Raw genomic sequence first — 23,661 nt, 5'->3', positions numbered from 1 at the left:
TTTGTTTTTAAAAGAATCTAAGTAAACAGAAAGTATTTGTCACAAAACTTAGCGAGACGAATTCGAAAATTAAGGTTTCTACTATACTGTTTGGTTTGAAAAGATTTATTACGTGTTTTTTTTTCTTACAAAAAAAATACAGACAGCAATGCTAATTTACTATAATTGATACAGTATTTCTATTCAAATATTCCATAATACAATCATCGTACAGAAAATATCAATTTATACGTTATCGAACGTTTCTAGACAATCATAATAATCAGATATCAAAATAGATACAAATATACATTTTCTAGCATTTGAAACAACAAGGAAAAGTAGAAATATGTTTCTGGTTTTACCTGCCATAGTCGTCCAAGACTTGTTTAAAAGAAGATTTAATTATGTTGGCGTCCTAGTATCGCATTTAGCACACTGTATATCATTATTTTGGACTTGCAAAAAAAAAAAAAAAAAAAAATCACGGACTTGTTGCTTAAAAATTAAGACCATGGATTGAATTTGCAACAACCAAGCAAATGGATTACATAAATTAATTGACTATTGACTGCTATTTATAAATGTAAGTCATCAGTCTTTGTGAGAAATGAAAATTACGAGTTCAAAGAATTCGAGATTTGCACTGTACCATGTATTTGTATTGGATACTCGGAGGCATTGCCACAGTAGAGACAAGATATCTTTTTTAAAATATTGTGGTTAATCAATTTCTAATCATTGTTCTTCTTTTCCTTGGTATAATGAGTTACTTTAAAATATAGATGTTGTTGATCCCGTCCAATCCGAATCCTTGATCAATAGTTTCCAGTTGCTAATCTTCAAATTTTAATTGCTACAGTGATAATCAATTGTTCTGTTAAAATATATTATCAAATTCTATATCTTCTCGCAATTTCATTTGTTTTAAGCAAAGTCAGGAGTGTCAGATGATTTCATCGTATATTGACTGACGTAATGTGTAACATGATATAGGACATTGAGTTGGACGATGAGAAATTTGCCTATGAAAGAGATGGCTGTAGTTCACACCTGTCCAGGTAAACTACAAAGGTTCTTAGTTGGGGTTTTACTGGCACACCCTTCGAAATAACAGACTTTATGCACTCATATAATAAAATGCGATGTTTGTATTCCACAGATATCGTTGATATGAATTGTAACACTGTGATTGTTATAATAATCATTGGATGTGATTATTTTTTATTTGTGATTTTGAACATGGATATTTATGCAATTACTGATTTAATTTCAAAATCAGTCCGATGTGTACCATGTAACATATTCTACATGTGGGTTCTCGTGCCTACGAGTCAATAGACCGAAAGGTCGTAATAGTGGACGTAAAACCCGTTAAAATAAATAAAATAATACGAGGCAATAAGCGCTAAGGGGACGTAACCCATAGTATCCCGTGGAAATAGCTGCATATGTGTAGTCAAAAGGGCATGTTATGGTAGTACATGCCTAATTCACACCTGAAAAATATTGCCAATCGGACACAACAGCAAAAATATACACTATTTTTTGTTGTTCAAAATCATGGAATTTTTCAACATTTCAGTCATATTTGCACGAAATGAGGTTTACTGTAACACGAAAGAGTAACGAAAAACACATTGCCCTCGTTGGGGTTCGAACTAGCAACCCTTTGAACTTTTCCGTAATTTCTTGATCCAGAAGAAAGCAAAAAAAAAACTTTCCAAAATTTTCATTTTCGTAGATAATTTCCTGTTTTACCAACCACTTAAAAAAAAACAGAAATTGTTCATTTTCAATTTGGTGGAGGTTTATGCAATTTTTGTCAGTGAATATCTGTCAGTTCCGACTATTGACGGACTTTGCCGATTAGTTAGCTCTCCGCCAGAGTGACCTCCCCTGATGAAATTTATAATGTCCGGTTCAACTGTTCATCTATCAACATGACACGCTAACGAGGAACACCAGCATGTCCTTTTCTCGTCGAATACACGGTTGACATCACTGGTACTTGTATCAACCATCAAGGTAATTATTACGGCTATCAGCATCCATGAATAGTCTGCCATCTTGAAGGTGTGTCGTGTATTTGGACCGAAAGATACTCTGTTTTGGGAAGACATGGACTGACAGCTGTACTGTACATGTCTTACCGTCGTCCTGAAACTTTGCATATTGATCGGTTGATGTTTTATTACCAAACACACATCTTACTTGTTGTTTGGAGATTCCAATCGCTTCATTACTTGTAAATCGCCAATTTTACAAATATCACCATGAAACCTGATATAAAGGTGCATTACAATCACAGGTACTAGCCTCGTCGGTCAGCTTATGATCATATACCAATATATAAGTGTATTGAAAGACGAGGCTAACACCCGTGTTGTAATCATTCTAAACAACATTATTTCGATTCGATCATTCGATAACGATACTAGGTTGTTGTTAGCTGTTGAAATTTGGTGTGGACAAAATTAGATGAAAGTACACTTTCACATTGTGTAACATGTACTCCATGAAGACAATGATAAGAAATGCCAGTTTTATTTACAGCACTGTTTAAATTGTAATAAATTTTGAGAACAATAAAATACGGATGGACAGTTAGATATGGATGCATAAATACATTTTATTTTGTCCAATCATTTAATAAACTTATTTCTTTCCTTTGGACAGAAAAATGGAAAAATCTGATTCAATGAGCAGCTTAACAGCATCTGACACTTCCATCAATTATGCCAGTGATGAACATTCGGGAAGTCTCATTAGTAACTTTGAATCATTCCGGACTGAGGGTGGATACAGTGATATCAACATCCGAGTGGATGGACAGGAATTCCCATGTCATCGTGTCATTCTTGCAGCAGGATCTTCCTACTTCAAGTGCATGTTCTCGTCGGGCATGGAAGAATCCTTTAAAAACACAATAGATTTAAAACAAATTGATGCTGATGTATTTGAAAATCTTTTGCATTTTATCTATACGGGGCGAGTACAGATTACTGTAGGCATTGTGGAAGAACTGTTTCGCCAAGCTTACTTGTTCCAAGTTACACCCCTTGTTGATCTGTGTCTCAAGTTTTTCAAAGAGAATATCAATGAGACAAACTGTTTGGCAGCCTTGACCTTGGGTGATAGCCACGCTCACCAGCCACTCTATCAGTTCGCCAAGGAATATGCTTGTCACCATTTCAAGAGTATCAGACAAGATGAAGATTTCACCAAGTTGTCAATAGAATGTGTTGTGGACCTGCTTAGTGACAGGCGACTTGAGTGTACATCTGAGGATGAAGTATTTGAAAGTTCAATAAAATGGCTGGATTATGAACAAGACAATGACAATAGAAAATCATTCCGCTTTAAAATATTGGAATGTATCAAATTTCCGTTACTCAGTCAACTTTTTCTCATTGACGTGGTTAGTAAGTCAGCACATGTGACACAGGATGAGCGAGGGATGGAGCTGTATAATCAAGCCATAACATACCACAATATCCATTCCAGACGAAGTATGCTTCCTTCCTACCAGATCACTCCCCGCATTTCATCCCCCTTGTATGAGACGGCTGTACTTCTGGGTGGTCGCCTGTCTGATGGTCTGAGCAATGAAGTAGAAAGCTATCATGCAGATACCAAACATTTCACTACACTGAAACAACTGCCCTTCAAGAAGAGGAATGAATTTGCAGTATGTGCATTTGCTGATAATATATATGTATCTGGTGGCTTGCGAAGTCAGGAGTTTTGGAAATATGACAGTGTGTTTGAGACATGGATCCGTGGTTCCAATATGATGCATGCTAGGCGCCGACATGCTATGACTGTGGTTGATGACTGCATTTATGTGCTCGGTGGATTTGATGAGTACAACGTGCTTGGTTCCATAGAAATGTGGAAAAGTCTGAATAACTCCTGGTCTGAAATTGGTAGCCTTGTCCACCCAGTAGAGAATATGGGTTATGTGTCATACAATAAGAAAATCTACCTGTTTGGAGGCAAAAACAGCGATGAGATTGTGACAGATGTTGTTCAGTGTTTTGATACCATCTCAAACACGACAACTTTACTGACCCGCACACTGCCAGCTTGTGACATGTGCCTAAATGGGGCCACCTTAGATGGACAGATTTATGTGGTGGGACTGGAGGGCTGCTTTAGATATACACCAGATTCGGACACCTGGGATGTGTTGCCTGATCTGAGCTGTGCAAGAGACTTTGTGAGTTTAGCTGTTCTGGATGAGAAGTTGTATGCATTTGGAGGGAGAAGACGTGGGGCAAAGGACAACTTGTACACGGACATCATTGAGTGTTTTGACCCTGTAAAGAACACTTGGGAGATATGCGGGAATACCCCCATCCCCATGTACTCTTACGGTTGTGTTCGCATCATGCTACATAAGAAAAAGGAACCAGAGAGTAGCATGAGTCAGGTGGTTCCACACCCAATACAGAACTAATCACATTGTACTTTTACCTGTAAGTACAACAAACATTTGATAAAGACAAGGCATTTTCCTTGTACAAGATTCTTTTACATCTTTAAAGACATGGAAAGGAGACATATGTGGACTGTCCGTAGTCACCATGAAATAATTATGAAAATGTTTTTAGAACAAAGTAAAAAGTTTGTATTTCTTCTCACAGTAAAACATGGTTGTAATTTGTACATTGTAGCACATGTATTTAGATGCCATAAAACATTTGATTGATTCGGATCATGATGAGAGATTTTACTCATGCTACAGAGGAGAGTAGAAATGATGAAGTAAAGTACTATATGAATCTTAGCAATAATCTGACATCAAATGTAAATGAAAAAAATCACATTTACTATATGACCAGGTAGTTTTAGCCATGTCATACTTTTATCATTGAAGACCATGGAGTTGAAAATAGAAAATGTAACTGTTTCTCATATTTTGCAAGTTGATCATACTTGCCATGTATTTATGTATAAAAAATTAGGCACTGGTGAAATATGAAAGATGTCACGAAGTATATAGTGTAATTAGGATTCATATATGTGGTTGCTCTGACTTGCCTACAATTCCTTCTATATCAGGTTAGTCATGATGAGGACTGAAGAATAATGACCATTACAAATCACCCTTGGTTCCCTCATCAGATCTCCTTGTTGTCACTAATTTGATACAAACGTGTTAGTCTGAAGATTGTGGATGTTTATGGGCAGTGCAATCACTATTGGCTAGTTTATATTGGTGGTGATATTTTACTAAATGTCATGTTATCTACTATAAAAACATTTATTTTCTTTTGCTCAAATTTTGTGGTTTTATGAAATTTGCATTTTCATTGGCTCTTGATTATGTGGATAGGTCTTGCTCACAACCTTCACTAGTTATTTAATCCCTGCTAGGTTTAATCATGCTTATCCTTTAATGGACATTTAAATTCATGGATGAACAGTATCCACAGGTTAAAAAAAATAAAATCACCACGAAAATTAATTATTTTACATGAATTAAAATTTATAAACTAAACTAAAAAAACTTTCAAACTGTAGCCGAGAATAAAAGCGATATTAACATTTTTTTCTGCAACAAACAATGATAACAAGAAAATGATTAATTTCTTACCATTCTTTAGGTAAAAGATATTTTGAAAATAATCTTGATACTTTATTTTGTCTTTACAAAAAGCATGTGTTATTGGTCATAAAAATGGGCATAGTTACAATGCTACTTGTGAAAGTAGTGCAGGCATATTTCACACCTTTTTAAGGTTTTTGGTCAATTGTTTATTGTGGTAGTGAGATACCATTTATTGATGTTATATATGATGTGTTCATGTTAGTGACTCTTTACAATAATAAAGTAAAATGTATTTATAATTTGTAAAGGTGGATGGAAAAACTTTTGTGCAATACTGCTATGAGGAACATTATATACAGACAACTTTCATAGATCAAGCTTTTTACCTGTGGTGTAAGCATTAAATATTAGCAGAAATTTTATTATTCAAGATGACTACACTGTGTTCTGGAATAGAAATGTTTCTAATTTTGTATAAGTTATGATTATTTTGTTGTTGGCTTTAACATGTTACAATAACATATGTGTTTATATTAAACAATAGTTATAACCTCTGACAGTCTCTTGTTATATTATACATATAATGGTACCTTACTTTTGGGCTATAAACTGCACCCGAGTATAAGCTGCAGGACTGGTTTTCAGGGATGTTTTCAATTTGATACACACCAGAATATAAGCCTCACCCATTCTTACAATATGGTAACCGTTACATTGATAAAAACTTGTTGATAAAAGAGACAACAGAAGGCAATTTAAGAACATCAGTGAAAAATTTAACATCAGTTTACAAATGAATTATACACAGGTAATCCTTTATTTTATTGACTGTATAAAAAATGTAAAATAGCAATTTGGCTTTGGAGCCTTGAAAGTCTTGCGTACAGATTTACTTAACAATATCTCCATTGTTACACAGTAATGTCAGGCACTTAGAGCATTAATTAATGTCAGAATCTAATAGTACCAGTTTCCTTTAGTGTCAGAATATGTTAGTGCCAGTTTCCTTAATGTCAGAATATGTAAGTGCCAGTTTTCTTAATGTCAGAATATGTAAGTGCCAGATTCCTTAATGTCAGAATATGTAAGTGCCAGATTCCTTGATGTCAGAATATGTTAGTGCCAGTTTCCTTAATGTCAGAATATGTTAGTGCCAGTTTCCTTAATGTCAGAATATGTAAGTGCCAGATTCCTTAATGTCAGAATATGTTAGTGCCAGTTTCCTTAATGTCAGAATATGTTAGTGCCAGTTTTCTAAGTGTCAGAATATGTTAGTGCCAGTTTCCTTAATGTCAGAATATGTTAGTGCCAGTTTCCTTAATGTCAGAATATGTTAGTGCCAGTTTCCTTAATGTCAGAATATGTTAGTGCCAGTTTCCTTTAGTGTCAGAATATGTTAGTACCAGTTTCCTTAATGTCAGAATATGTTAGTGCCAGTTTCCTTAATGTCAGAATATGTTAGTGCCAGTTTTCTAAATGTCAGAATATGTTAGTGCCAGTTTCCTTAATGTCAGAATATGTTAGTGCCAGTTTCCTTTAGTGTCAGAATATGTTAGTGCCAGTTTCCTTAATGTCAGAATATGTTAGTGCCAGTTTCCTTAATGTCAGAATATGTTAGTGCCAGTTTCCTTAATGTCAGAATATGTTAGTGCCAGTTTCCTTAATGTCAGAATATGTTAGTGCCAGTTTCCTTAATGTTAGAATATGTTAGTGCCAGTTTTCTAAATGTCAGAATATGTTAGTGCCAGTTTTCTAAATGTCAGAATATGTTAGTGCCAGTTTCCTTTAGTGTCAGGATATTACCATCCTTTAGTGTTAGCATCATTTAGTGGCAGAATGTATTAGTGTCAAAATATGTTAGTTTTAGCATCATTTAGTGACAGAATGTGTTACTACCGATGAAGGGAAGGTGTGAACGTTTCAAGTACTGTAGTACTGAAGAAGTATTGATAGTATTGTACTGAAGTACTTCACCAATCGAATTCCTTAAATTTATGTAACAAGCTCTCTGATTGGCAGAGCCAAGTCTAGATCGATTGTGGGTGGAGCCAGGTGAAAAAATACTGTGCAGACATCGGCATTTTACAAACACTCGACTGTCGCGAGAGGTTAATTGGAAGAGTCCAAGTCACAGGTGGCTTCAGATCAGACCTAATTGGGTTGTCCCATTTTTTTCGTTCTACACCCAATGATACCTTGCTTTTCCATCGATGGTACAACGAGAAAACGAAAGTTACTCAGTACTAAACTAATTTACGTACAAAATATATATCAACCGGTTAGATCACTGGGACCGGAGAATTCATAACATCTTAACAGTGAATATAGTCATATAGTCATTCTGTACTAGTTTTATTTATTTATTTTTTTTTTTGAAAGGTGGGGGGGGGGAGGTTGGCTCAAAATATTTCGGTTTAAGCCCAAGCTCTATTATATGTAACAAAGAATTACGAATTACCTGGGACCTCCTGATATATGCCGATAATTCATACTGCATTAAAAAATAAAGGAATTCTGTGGTCCCATATATTTCTTATTTTATTTTTTATCTTTCCATCGAAAATTATACATATCCGCAACATGTGAACAAACTTGGTTGGTTTTACTACTGCAAGTTCCAGAAATTCTGACACAAGTCGGGTATTTGCCCGAAGCCTCTGTCTCATGACATTGAATACATATTCCGTTACGTTGTATTCCGGGGAATAAGGCGGCTGAAAAACCAGGGACACGCCATATTCTTTCAGCATATTTCTTAAAATGCGCTCTCCCTGTCTATGGTAATGGAATCCACAATTATCCATCACAACCACATCGCCTTGTACAAAAACAGGATTCCCCATATCGTTCGTATCGGACATAATTTCGTCGAAGAAAATTTTGCGTACTGTTGCCGTCGTCGGACATTTTTCCAGCGATTACTTAGTAATTGTTATGCAACTGATAGTGTACAATAACTCCGCCTACCGGAACAAATTGGGTGTCAGATCAACTATTCAGGTTGTCTAAACTCCGCCCCCGACCAATCACAGAGGTCGTTGTATAATTGACTCGATTATTTGAATACTTCAATACAATAGTATCAATACTTTGTTCAATACTATAGTAAGTGTGTCGTTCACACCTTCCCTTCATCGGTAGTAATGTCAGCAACCATTAGTATCAGAATGTGTTGGTGTCAGCATCATTTCGTGACAGAATGGGTTCGTGTCAGCATTCTTTAGTGTCGGAATCTTTTAGTGTTAGCATCGATTAGTATCAGAATGTTTTAGTGTCAGCATTCTTTTTTGACAAAATCTGCTTAATAGAGACAAAATGTTATCAAGTATCTCAAACTAACACACCATAATTCATCACTGCCATTAAGATGTTGCCACAACTGTACTCCTTGAAAATGACTTGTAATATTTTTTATGTAATATTTATAGATAATACAATTATTTCTTAAGAACTACTGAATGAATCGCCCTCAAATTTCATACATATGTTCCATGTGGTCTCTTCTTGTGTCCGTTTGATTTTGGGACTGACCATAAAAAATGGCTTTCAGACGACCATCTTGGATTTGGCAAGTGAAGATTATCGTTGCTATTTCTGCAAAGGGATGTTCAAATTTCTTATCATTAAGAACAAAAACAGAGAGTAGAAGAAAAAAGAAGGGAAAAGATAAACTTTCAAAGTTTATAAAGAGCAAATAATGGGGGCGCCATGGTCCATTTGGGATGTGATGTTGAGAAAAAACATTGATGGAAGATACCAAAATCATGGTAAGGGAGGTTACTCCTTTTAAAATCCAAGAGAGATAACTCCAACAACACTAACACAACTTTAAATTGAATCTTAATGAATTTTTTGGCATTGTAATTAAGGAAGATAAACAAACATGTATCTCAAGGTCTTAAGGGTTTAAATTCTCCGACATTAATGTTCAATCATTGTCACTAACGTGACCAAGAAAAAATAAAATCGCGGATGAATGTAATTATTTGTACGAGTCATGCGGACACTTCATGTGGAAATAAAATTATTCTCTTCATATCGAAGATTAATTTTCTGGGTGTGGAAATAACACTATATGCCCTGAATCTAAAACAAGCCGACAGCTTTATACAGTATAATTAATTAAACTGAAATAACTTCAAGCCATTTCAAAGTTAGAAGTCGTTTAAACTTTGCAATGGTTTCCTTAAATATACGATATATATGATCACACACAATGTGAGGGATGTGTAACACGTCCCTGGTATCATTACGCATTGTACCAAGGATGTTCAATGTCATACTTCCCCTTTTCAATGTAAGTTGGTATAATCCATGATAGCTATATAGTGGGTATTTTGTCTCCTCTTATTTATTGTAACGGGTTTTACGTCCATTATTACGACCTTTCGGTCTTTCAGCGAACGATCGTCTGCCTACTCTCCTTCGCTTGTCAATAAATATAATTTTTTGTGTCCTGTCGTTAAGCAGACGAATACAACTTGCTTTCACAAAAAATATATTTCTTTAATTTCGAAAATGATTATACTTGTTACATTTGCGAGTTTTTAGACGAAATATTAGTAATCAGATTAACCAATAAAATATTTAACATTCAAATTTTATGTTAAGGCTAAAGACGTGAAAAAATAGTATTTAAAGCCGGAAAATTCACATTGACCCCAATAAAACGTAATAAATCTGTCCAGACCGTTTTAATTGCTGTTTATCCAGAAATGTTTTGCTGTATCAGCTGGCGGTCAAATGCCTCACCTGCACGTAGTTATGGTATCAGCTAGCGCGTGCTAGGTTTTGGGTTGCTCATTACAGGGTCGATCCATTCACCGCTGGTCCATTTCACAACGAAACTTAGAGAATTTTTTTAACATGCACGGAAGGATCGTTTTTCAGCGCACGTGCTGATAAGTTTTGAGATGGTATGTGCCGTCATTAATTGCTGCCGACCACGAGATGTATGGGTGAGACGTGAAAAGGAAAAGCCACAGGACTGATTCTAGGTATCGTGTTTTATCAACAGAGAATATCACAGTTCTCGGAAACTAAGATACCTGGCTTTACTGGGCTTTTAGAATGATCCAGAGTGTTTTACCTGAATCATTAAAATCCAAGGGGTGGTCGAGATCAGTGTTTCCCAAACGTAGAGGTCCGTGCTACAGCCATACATTTACCTGCAACGGTAGTTTGAAAATCAATTTTGCTCTACTCCATCACTTCCGTCATAACAACATTATTGTGACCCCAAGTTTCCTATAACCCTACCGCCTGGGACATAATAGGCTAGACATTTTTTTATATATAAATGTATGAAAGGTGTACAGGTACCCTAGCAGAAGAATTATGAAGGAGTTTTTAATTGGATGTCTTTTTTAGTGTGAAAAAGATATTCTCAAAAATGTATTACTATTTTTTTTGGGGGGGGGGATGGGGGGTGGGGGGTGGGATTGTTGGGAAAATGGATTGTGATGATTTCCGTCTATTAGATCTTGGCTATGCTTTTTGTTTTCTATTTGGTTTTTGTCAAAAAAATTTACAAAATAAACATATCTGAAATTATGCAGAGGGACTGAATGTAAGATACGACCAAAAAACGTGATTTCTCTCCAAATATGATTAAGTTACCAATAGGCACAAACAGACGGCTGGTGTTTATCCGAAAATTTCTAAACAGCTGAGAATTATTATATCAACTGTCAAAGTCATTATGTCCTGGGGTACATTTCAGGGCGGGACTGCCACTAGCCCTGTATCCATGGAAACCAGGATTTAGAAGACTACAGATCTAGTGGACCATGTTCGTCCACAGCTTGTCTCTGTGTGGAGTTGGCAGTCACAAGGAGGCGGGGTTCATCTCGGAAGTTGGGCGTGGACCTGGGTAAGATTTCTTCCTTCAAAGATAAAATTGAAAAAAAAATCAACACACTAAATAAGAACCACATCCTTTTCACAACTTTCCCATGGATTGACATACTTAGCATTGAAGGACAGAAATTCAATCCTACATGTAAAATAGAGATTAATAAAATACACTAACAAGCCTGGGATACATGCAATACATGCATGTCCTCCATATGTTTATATTGTAGCCAAAACCAACCAACAAGCATGGTGACCCTTACTGAGTTGTAAAGTGTATAGAATTAAAGCATTATTTCCTCTAGCATCCTTAATTCATATATTAAAACTGCTCGTTATAGAGGATGTACTAAGGTTACATCTTCATAGTTTAGTGTAGGTGATCATGCTTTCACTTTGATTCCAAGTAAATGCCTGTTTTAATCAGAAGTTAATATATGGCTCACGTATAACACTAGACTTTGCTCCCTCCCCATCCACATTTTTCGTCAAGATTTAAAACCTTTAGTTGAATCTTCTTTTTAGAATTGTGATCAAATGTTGCCATGGCAACTATGCAGTTCAGTTTGTGTAAATTATTGAAATATGTAAATGATTTTGTCAGTTTTGCCAAAGTTTACTGGAACAGATTTCCATTTAGAAACTGGAGAGCTAAATAGCAAAGACTTCAACAGAAATAATTTTTGACGAAATCAAGATACACATATATAGCCAATCTGTCGTGTGATTTACTCCGAATTAGTTTTGTGTTTTACACTGTAGGATCTGATTTAACCGACTGACATATCAATTCAATATCATTGCCTGTACCAAGTGATATTACAATGACTTATAGTGTGACAAATGATACTTGATATGATTGTGTTGCAATAACAAAAGTAGCAAGGATACATATATCTGTCTTACTACAACGGAGAAACTATATACCAGCTTATATAAATCATTCCTGTTGACTGATTGAAGCGTAAATGCTCTGGTTTTACTTTGAGATGAGATCTGTCGTATACATATGGGAAACTCACATGGTCAGAAGGTGACCTCATACTTTTTCATGCTTGATCAAGGAATCATACCCTAGTGACTTGCCTATGGGGCAACTTAACTGTCGAAGCAAACCAGTCATACCCAATGAAGCTGTTGTACTTTTTTTCCTAAACAGGTGTCTGTGATGGGACGTATTGTGATGGTACAGCCTCTACATGGTTTGGTGTCAATCCATTCTAATATTATTGAGGTTGAGAAGGTAGAGCGTCATGTTTACTTAGATTATTAAAGTCAGCTGTCATGCTCCCTATAATACAAATTTGTGTCCATTTGTTCAGTTTTGATGGGAAAAGTTCTTAGGATTTTAACATAATTGCTAGTCATATTTACCTTTTGTAGAATTAGTATTCTCATCCAGTATCTATATTGGAAAGTCAGAAGTTAGTTATTATGGACTAAATTAAATTGCACTTCTCTTTATACAGAGTTATGGCCCTTCTTTTATTTTTTTAAAAAATAGTTTGTAGAGCATTATGTAATTTCTATCTTAGCTTTGTATTCTCAGTAACTCTATATATGTCTCATTCCTGTGAAAGCAGTATAATTCACACTGAAATTGGGTCTTGTAGATCACTGTGTGGAGAGGTATGGCCCTTTGCTTAATTTTTTGTATCGTATTTTATGTAATGTGACTTGAAATTTCAAATTAAGGAAACAGATGTCAGATATGGTCTTCTTTTCATGTTCTTTTCCCAAGTGAAACACATCTAAATGGTTATTTTCTTAGATATTCAGAGCATGTAACAGAGAACAAGTAGACTGATACAGATTCTGAAGGCCACACATATCACCACGGTGGTATTCTTTGTGCTCACAGCCAGTAAAATTGGTAAATATTTCCTTTATGAATTGAAATAAATTTTGTTCTTTATGATCCAAAATTGTTACAAAATATCCTAATGTTATGACCAGTTTCCATGTGAAAATTGTGTATAATTTTAGAGGTAAATGCATCACTTAAGTGAGAAGTAATCAGAGTAATGAAGGGTTGGGAATACGAAGTGCATAGTGAGTGAGTATCTATTACAGGGATGTAGAGTGCTATTGGTGTCCCAATCATACAGGTGATACAATTATCACTGGTTTAAAATTATCATCATATTGAACTTTGACCCTGCATCCTTTTGTCACCTGACCCAGAAATGGTGAAGATAAGATCAGGTGAACAGAGACACTATCTTTGTACCCCTCCTTCATTAAAGTCCAAACAGCGGCATATTGTCCTTGCATGACCTGACAAATAATTTACAGCTAGTGATATGTTGGAGTCTGGTGCTTTATCTCTGTCTATATCCCAGCATCTGATATTTTTGTTTCTTTTATTTTGAATTTTATATTCAGAATTTGATTTTACTTACATAATCTGTATATAAGTATAACAAATTATAAAAACAAGGCTTCCTAAAAAAAAAATTCAAATTTTGAGATGACTTGTGATTTCTTTTCCATTTGTGATTAAAGACATCCTGTTTATGTTGCAGCTAAGAATTTAAGACATTAAGTCATACAGTGCCAAACTACATTCAGCACATCAATATCTATTTTATCTGTACCTACGATCTTTCATAGTTTGTGTTACATTAAACAAAATTACCTTTAAGTATCCCTTGTATTCATTACATGAACTTTTCAGCAATCAAATGACCTTGATATATATAAAGCACCAAGTTTTGTCCATTACTGTACCAGCCATGGAACATGTTACTTTGTTAGGACCTCTATAAGAGGGTTGACCTCATTTCATTTCTTTCAGAGAGTGTAATGATATTTGGAATTAGGTATCGTGGCCCAATAACCTTTGGCAAGTGTGCTTTGTTATTGGTCACAACACTAAACATTATGAAATCAGAGCTGAGGTTTTCTCATTGTGACCAGACAATCATATGTCAACACACAGATAACACCTTACAAACACCTCTACCATAGAGATGTTATACAAATTGAGTGTTTGTGGACATTCTGAATGGTTCTGCCCAATCCATTGCCCGAACAAACTGGTACTATTTCACAGGTAGCTTGCTTCTATAAGCGTTTCTTCCAATATTGTCTTTTATTCCTAACATCAACATCCTCTGTATAGATGAACAGGTGGAAACTTTACACCATGCTTTCAGGCTATAGGCCATACTCCAGTGGAGGCGTTTTCTGAAGGGAACTGGAAATAGATTTGCTTGGTTGTGGTTAAACATACACAAACAGATACTAGAACAAATGACATCAAACTTTGCCCATAAAGGACGGAATTTTTATTTTTTATGGGGTAAATAGTTTATTGACAACATTTTATCACAAATTTATATATTGAACGCTTAGAAAGGACTTTTTTCTCATATTTTCTGTAAAATCTTGCTCCGCTTATAGTTTTCCTAGCATTATAAGTATAACTTGATGAAATCTGCATCACCCACAGGTTTGTAATTGTCTTTTGCTATTATTTTTAAGGTCGTCAGTAAGTGTCTCTTTTTCCCTCAAATAGTCCTGGCTGTAAAATTCAAACCAAGATTATTGATCGTTGAAACTTGAATATTTTTGTACATATTACATGTACAGTGAGAAATAATGTGCTCTTCAGTATCTAATTATGTTGATTTGAAGATCAATTATTTGAAAGTTTTAGATGTCCATCCAGGTTGTATTATAATTTTAGACAGTTGATATCAGTACTTGAAGTACATCAGAACTTATTTAAAGTGCATCTGAAAACTTCTTAATGTATTACTGAAGAATCCCCTTATCATACTTCAGTAAAAAAGTAGTTTGAGTTGCACAAATCAGCTTAAGAAAAGTACATTTATAAAACTTTTATTGATAAAAGTTTACATTAAGCAATATTCCTGAAGACTTTTTTCTCTTAAAATTATTAAGAATTTGAAATTGCACTTTTATGGAATGATTTGTTTAAAAAATCAGAATTCTTCCTTCACTGGTTGAGAATAGTTCCCTGTACAAGGAGCCATGATGCAGTGAGTTGACTTGGTGTGCTGATCAGTTTAAAACCACACCTATCATCTTATGTATCAGCAGGTAGAGCCAATAGTGTGTAATTTAAATAACACTAAATGGATTTTAATATTAGAACCAATGACACAAACACAATAAGTGTTTACAAACAGCTTTAATAGGTAGATATAAGCTTCTGGGCAGGTGACCTACTGGACAGATAATAATGAAAAACTATTACCAACAGGTGTGTGTTACTGTTGACTTATAAGACCGATCAAGTCTCTATATCGGAGCAGAGATATGCTGACTTCTGGCCACAGCGATTCAATCTTTACCAGTCAATGGTGTGGACCCTCAAGGTAAGTTGAGACAATATTAGGCCAGCTTATAATTAGGACACCTCATGAACTTTGCATATACATGTAAATACAAAGGCGGTTTAAAACATTGAAATACGATAGGAACAGTTTGAAAAAAGTGTACGTGTAATTAGATGGACAAGAGAAAAAAATGCACTGTTGTCTTTTGAGAAGACTGTTAAAATCATTTACAGTTGCATGCATGATTGGATAGGTTACATTGTGTCAGGGATTGACAACAGTATAGCAGAATAACATTGTAAGTACATTTGTGTTAAAAATTCAATATATTGGTTATGTCATTGTTGATGATAAGTAGATATAGATGTATATATCTAGGTGAATGGATCACAGCCAAATGTCTGTAGCTTACAGACTCAAACAGTTGACAGTGTAGCAGAACTTGTCAGAGTCCATTGTAGGACATCAGGTAGAGCATTCGTCTAGAATTCCGAGGTCCCAGGTTCGAACCTCAGCCTGGCAGTGCATTTTTCTCTCTCTATTACACTTTGCGTTTGTGACCAACCATTCTTTCAAGTAGGTGAATGCTTGACATGGGGACCCTCGAACCTGGGTTGTAAACAGTTGTGTCTTTGGGAAAGAAGGAGAGAGTAATGTAGGGAAATTGGATTGAGTTGGTTGTCAGCTATCAGGTAGCTCAATAATGGTAGAATGCCAGTCAGAGTTTGTAGGGTAGTTTGTTCCTGGTCTGGCCATGCATATATCTGCTCCTTTACTATAACTGTACCAGACAATAAGGTAACAGTATACATGCTCCCTGTTATCAAGTAGCAATATAATTAGTACACTAGGTTGCTTGTATGTCATTTAATGGACCCAGCAGAACTGTGCAGGTATCTTTACATTGTGTATACACCTGTATGATTACTCGACGATCTACAACGACTAATTGTCTCACAGAGGGATGTTCACCTCCAAGTGAATGACATGTCATTCAAAAACACTTCACAGCTTATAAATTCTCAATACCTATGAATATTTGTGAGGGATGTGTATGTGATTTGAATCGTAGTGTCTATATCATTGGATTGACATATCAGCTCTTATCATTGTACTCATCTTTACAATAGATTGGTAGTTTTGTGTAATTGTGTTCACAAGATCTTGGGTGTTGGAATTCCAGGTCGCTGTTAGTATGTAGAGTGACCTTATTACAGGTACTCATTATCTATACCTGTACAGGTGTGCATTGTACATGTCATATAATTAATTTTTTATATAGTCCATCAAATCATTTTAATGTGATCACATGAAATATTCGATTTAAACAACTTACAACGGTAGCAACTCTCACCAAATAAGTTATAAAGAGCAGGTATTATATGTCTAGTGAATAAACAACACGTTTGAAAATATAAATTAATTGTTACAAGGCATGATGGATATGTCATGCTTTGTTTTGACCATTTATGACCCATACATGGCGGTTTTGTCACTCCTACATCATGTATATTGTGGACATTTATGCTAGATATTATAATTACAGGAGACGAGATTTCCGAATGTTCTTATTTTGGTCTCCTGTGCCTTACATTATACATAGTTATGACCCTTTGTTTTTTGAGGGATTTTTTTTCAAATACTTAACATTATATTAGAGGCTGCCATGGTCACACTTGAGTATTTATTTAATTATTTACCTGTCTAAAACCACTAAACAACTCCAATACAAAGACCAGAGTTCTTTTTATTTATGTCTAATTATATAATGCCATTAAAACTTCCTATTTTGTAATGTAATATTTTTTTTTGTATGAATAGGCAATGAGAGACAACTTACATATAACAATTAGGAATATTTGGCTGTTTTAACTGAAGTAAAATTTAAAGGCTATTGTACACTATCACAAACCCAAATTTGCTAACAATGACCATTAGATATACAAAAGTTTTGAAAATAGCTGTGAAAACACCAGTTACAAAAGAGTAAGGCATGTTTGTAAAAATGATATTTGGAAAAGTAATGGTTTATTATAGCAAGATTTTCAATACTGTAATACAGTGTCTTGTTTTGGTGTTTTTTTCTCTGTATGAAGATTAATTTCCCTAGAAAGGTTATAAATCTTAATGACAAGATTTGGTCTGACAAGTGTTTGGCTGCCACAAAATAATTGAGTATGGTTTTATGTAAAAAAGTGTTGACACACTGAAATATTAGGGTAGTTCATCTTTTACTACAATAAGGTCTTATGGTGGCACAAGGGCATATATATTCTGTCATTGTCTTTAAATCAGTTTATGTTTTTATAAGATACATACTAGTAAGTTATATTTTCTAGAAAAGAAATATTTCAGAAATAAAAAATGATGTGACAGGTAAGTTGAAATAAGATTTGTAGAATCCCTGGGGCTGAGCAGGTACAGACTTCTCTGTGTATGGGGAAACTTTGCTGCAGTTTAACCTTGATAAGAAATGTTTAGAGGGCAAAAATAAAGAGAAAGCTGAAGTTTTATGTTAAAGCTGTAATATAACTTTATTTGCTGGTGTGAATTCAACACTGAAATGTATTAACAGTGTATATGCAAGGACTCCCCTCTCCCCACTTGTAAATGTGGGGACCCAAACAGATATTGTAAATAAGTTAATTCACGTAATTGAAAATGAAATGTGTGTAAAGAGGCTTCAGAAAATGGACAAAAAATAAATTAGGAAACATTTCCATTTAATTCAAAATGAGGATTCATGAGAACCCTCTTTAATCCAACTAGTGACCTATTTACAGATTTTAATGACGTTTGATTCTAATCAAAATGTTTCTCTCCTGAAAATCTGGATTATTGAGTTTTTTCACTAGAAATTATTTATGTAAGTACGAAGAGAGAGAGGGAGTGGTGGGGTGGGGGTGGGGGGAGACTAGATTATTCTACATGTGGTAGACGGAGGGAAAGGTCAGGGATTGTTTATGTTAAAGAAACCTGCCTAAGTGTTACCTGTACTCTGATCCTACACTGTCCAGCCATGATCTGTTGGCTGCACTAATCAACACAGAATGTTAGGAGTGTTTTTTTTTCTCATGAGAAACAAGAAAACTTACTTGTGTTATCACTGACAGCCCTGGGTAATATCATACCTGTTCAGAACACATGGTATGGAGGTGATTATAGGGTGGGACAGCCATGGTGTCTGATACAGAGTCTGGACAGCTGTTCTGTAACACAGGTGATATCACCTGTAGAGGTACAATGATGGGATAGGGAAGGAGGGGGAGGGGTGGGGGAGGGGAAGAGGGGAGATGGAGTACAGACATGGCCTCTGATACAAAGTCTTTGACAGCTGATACTTTTTGCAACACAGGTATGAAGAGTGTGTGGGGGAGGGGGGTGAAGTGGGGGGATGTTGAAGTGAAGGGGGGAGGGGGGGAGAGGGCTATATCACAGCTGTCAGGTATCACCTGCATAGGTATGTCACAGGTGTGCTTACAGAAGATACAGAGTTGACCGGGAGGGGGTTGGGAGGTAATCACTGGGTGAGACATGTATGATACAGAGTTGACCGGGAGGGGGTTTGAGGTAATCACAGGGTGGGACAGGTATGATACAGTCTGATCAGCTGTTTACTGACAGGTATCACCTGTACAGCTATATATCTAGCACAGGTACACGAGGATACAATGGCTGCCATATCCATCATACTAACATAGTTAAATTCTGCTTAAGTAATTAACCCCAATATCCAGGGCTTCAAGGGTTTTCGAGTTTTTGAGAAAAAAACTGTTATAACTGCCTTCAAAAATATGGATTATATTGGGAAAACTCATTATCAGAAAATAACACAAGACTACATTTCAGTAAGCTTAAAAATTTCCCTAGGAAAAAAGTTTTGGTGAATATTGCTGGTAAGGTATATTCATTGTTGTGTTTCTATTAAAGGGAAGGGTCCTATTGGCTGAGGGCATGCCATGGTATTGGTTGTAGGAATGAACCTTCAGAGGAAATCATGTTTGTTTGAAATATTTCTGTTTCCTTATTAATTATGACATGATGTAATTTAAAGCAATCAGATATCAACTTGTCTATCTCCTTTCATTTACATTTAAAATGTATAGTTGTACCAGAAATTTTATCATCCTTAAATGATGGATAATCGAAATTCAAAAAGTTTGAATATAAATGAAAAATTGCAGTTTAAACAAAATAGTATTTGTCATATTTATATGAAACTATTGTCATATTTTACTAGGTATACTCTCATGCTCGTTCGTGAGGGCACTCCTATATTTTTCACATTTTCACACTGCATAAATGATAGACCATGCATATTTGGTTATTAGTGCCACCCAGCTGACCAGTCAGTTGTAGGGGCTAACATTTTACCAATGCAGCCATGCAGCCATGCAGCTCATCTTGTTTACTTTTCCCTTAACCTGATTTTTAAATTAAATTTTTATTATAAGTGAAGTAACTAAATTTTCTTCATAAATATATTTATTCATCCTTAACATGTGTGTGTAAATCTATTAATCAAATTCAATTTTTTATAACATGAAGAGATACATGCAGAAATGTCACTTTAAATACTGGTGTCCTGACTGATTAAATTGTTTGACATATGTCAGAAGTAGTGAAGTATTAAGCTGAAGACAGTAATTCTACTGTACCTTCACCTGATCTGTCTTGTCACACCAACAGTCACCTTCCACTCCCATACAAATGAAATGGACCTGTCCGTCCCAGGCACCAAATCAGTCTATTGTGAATTAGAGAGACAACAGGTTAATTGGCGTAAATGATAGAACGATTTCAGGTATTTCTGTATATGCATTTTTAATTTGTAATCAGCAGGCGTGATAGGAGTAGCCTTACAGGCACGAGATATTTTCCTGATACCTGGCAATAACTGACTTTGAGACAGGTAATCAGTATCATGTGACTGCAGTGCTGCCCCCTGGTGACCAGGAGGAGACAGGTGACACCCAATCGTCTGCCCCTGGGCTGTATTACCCATATACCTGTATGGATATAGTTACTAATCTGGCGTATATCTTCTGGTCAATTTGATTGACAATCAGAGAATGACTCAATGAATGAAGATTGTAAATGAGATTGTAGAAAGTTGAGAAGGAAGATTAGATGTGTTAAATATCATTGTTATGAAAAATGTTGCTAAGGTAAATTGAGGCAAAAAAATTTTACATTGTAAAATGAGATTGAGTAAGCTACAGAGGTAAATTGATACAGGCCAAAAATAAACACAAGCATTTTCAGGTAATAAATAACCTGCTATAACAATGGGAAGAGAGACATAGAATGTGTCGTTTACCTCAGGGGCACAGGGCATATCTTCAGATCACTTTCAATGGAGAGTCCAGTAGGTATTCTGGGATATATGACAAAGGTGTATCAAACAGACCTAGAAAGTGTGTGCTTTGTACATCTTGGTTATGATCTCTAGTTTTAATATATGATACAGAATGTTCATCCGACCATCTGTCGCTAGTGTATTGACCTATATATCTTCTAAACCTGATAATTCAATTGACATATTGTGTTATACAATTTACTGAAATTTTAAAATCATTTCCCATACTGGATATCAAATGAAATTTACATGAAATCATTCTGATCTTTTGAAGATATATGTCTTGTATGATCCTTGACACAATGCAGGATCAGTTCCAGAGGTTAGATGTTAAAGATTTCAGTATCATAATTAGGTGATTCTCATTAAGCAGAGAGCTGATGGCAGTTAGTATTGTCCTCATTTAGTCGAGAGCTGATGGCAGTTAGTGTTGTCCTCATGAAGTCCAGAGCCGATGGCAGTTAGTGTGGTCCTCATTTAGTCGAGAGCTGATGGCAGTTAGTGTTGTCCTCACGTGGTCCAGAGCTGATGGCAGTTAGTGTGGTCCTCATTAGTCCAGAGCTGATGGCAGTTAGTGTTGTCCTCATGTAGTCCAGAGCTGATGGGAGTTAGTGTTGTCTCATGAAGTGCAGAGCTGATGGCAGTTAGTGTGGTCCTCATTAGTTGAGAGCTGATGGCAGTTAGTGTTGTCCTCCTTTGATGGCAGTTAGTGTTGTCCTCATGTGGTCCAGAGCTGATGACAGTTAGTGTTGTCCTCATTAGTCCAGAGCTGATGGCAGTTAGTGTTGTCCTCATGTAGTCCAGAGCTGATGGGAGTTAGTGTTGTCTCATGAAGTGCAGAGCTGATGGCAGTTAGTGTGGTCCTCATTAGTCGAGAGCTGATGGCAGTTAGTGTTGTCCTCATTAGTCCAGAACTGATGGCAGTTAGTGTGGTCCTCATTAGTCCAGAACTGATGGCAGTATATCATATCTGATGGCATTTATTCATTCAGGATTTTAACCTCATATATCGATGTGAAGATCCTAAAAGTATAAAGCTACTGACTATATAAACTATACATTACTGAATAGTATCAAGTCTGAAGATACCTGTATACATAAAGAGTGGTATGGTAATCAGGACAGCAGGACAGACAGAAATAACTGAATAGTATAAAGAGGGAAGACACCTGTATGCTGAAAGAGTGGTATGGTAATCAGGACAGCAGGACAGACAGAAATAACTGAATAGTATAAAGAGGGAAGACACCTGTATGCTGAAAGAGTAGTATGGTAATCAGGACAGCGGGACAGACAGAAATAACTGAATAGTATAAAGAGGGAAGACACCTGTATGCTGAAAGAGTAGTATGGTAATCAGGACAGCAGGACAGACAGAAATAACTGAATAGTATAAAGAGGGAAGACACCTGTATGCTGAAAGAGTAGTATGGTAATCAGGACAGCGGGACAGACAGAAATAACTGAATAGTATAAAGAGGGAAGACACCTGTATGCTGAAAGAGTAGTATGGTAATCAGGACAGCGGGACAGACAGAAATAACTGAATAGTATAAAGAGGGAAGACACCTGTATGCTGAAAGAGTAGTATGGTAATCAGGACAGCGGGACAGACAGAAATAACTGATTAGTATAAAGAGGGAAGACACCTGTATACCTATGATATCGATTTTTCTTTACATCTGAAGAGCATGACATATTACACATTCAATGGAATGAACAGTGTGTAATAAAATGTTTGATGTGTAAATTTGGAAAGGTCACTTCAATACTTAAAAGTACCATTCACTGCACACAGCCTGTAATTAGGCATTATCTATTCCTAAACACCTCAGGGGAGACACTGAGGTGTATCTGATGTGGTGGGTCTCGGGCCATCATACACACCTCGCTGATTTAATTAGGAAAACAACATAAGAACAAGACTTACTTTTAGCTCACACTTTAAGAAGAGAGTTTTGATAGGTGTAACCTAATCAGGTTGTTTATGGAAGAGAATATAAAATACACAGAAAAGATATATTTCTTGTAGACCAGTGTCTCAAACTTCACCACCATATAATATATTTATTGTGCTGTATCTACAGACACTTGTCTTACACTCCAATACTGACGACTATACTTAATACATACTTGTATCTTTGTAGACATTTTCTGTAAGTTTCCCTAGACTGAAAAAAAACAACAAAAAACACCAAAAAGGTTGAGTCCAAGTGACCTTTCCTTATTCTGCGAGAAAAAATTTTTGATGTTTAAAATTTTATCAAAATGTAGAAAAATTGTGTTTACATCAGCAGATTTTGAAGATTACATTGAGTGTAACAACTTAAACAAAAACTATTCTATATGAATATTCTAAACAAGTTATTTTACTTGATAGTAGGAAGTGTTTAATATTTTTATATGTAGATTTAATGTATATTTGTAAGTGTAGCTTTGAAATTTAACACATACTATTGGCTATAAGGCTGTAAGACTTACATACACATTAAACCTTTTGACACTGTCACCCTGTAGGGAGAAAACGTAAGAGTAAATCACAGCGAACTTTGATGCCTGAAAGATGTGTACAAATTGAACCAACCCTACCAGAACATTTATGTCGG

The 23,661-nt window shown here is 35.7% G+C and overlaps 1 protein-coding gene across 1 annotated transcript; it reads left to right on the top strand.

Annotated features, from left to right (window-relative positions):
- The first annotated feature begins 1,913 nt into the window (after positions 1–1,913).
- LOC132549248 (kelch-like protein 24) lies at positions 1,914–6,090 on the top strand. Its single transcript, XM_060213162.1, has 2 exons — positions 1,914–2,007; positions 2,659–6,090. Exon 2 carries the CDS (start codon positions 2,663–2,665, stop codon positions 4,439–4,441), a length of 1,779 nt encoding a protein of 592 aa, XP_060069145.1. The 5' UTR covers positions 1,914–2,007; positions 2,659–2,662; the 3' UTR covers positions 4,442–6,090.
- Positions 6,091–23,661: the final 17,571 nt, after the last annotated feature.

This window comes from Ylistrum balloti, unplaced genomic scaffold (assembly GCF_031769215.1).
Source record: "Ylistrum balloti isolate Yb309-2 unplaced genomic scaffold, AGI_CSIRO_Ybal_v1 Utg370052, whole genome shotgun sequence".
Lineage (NCBI taxonomy): Eukaryota > Metazoa > Mollusca > Bivalvia > Pectinida > Pectinidae > Ylistrum > Ylistrum balloti.
The sequence above is the reverse complement of the archived record's forward strand: the minus strand, read 5'-3'. Positions and strand labels throughout refer to the sequence as shown.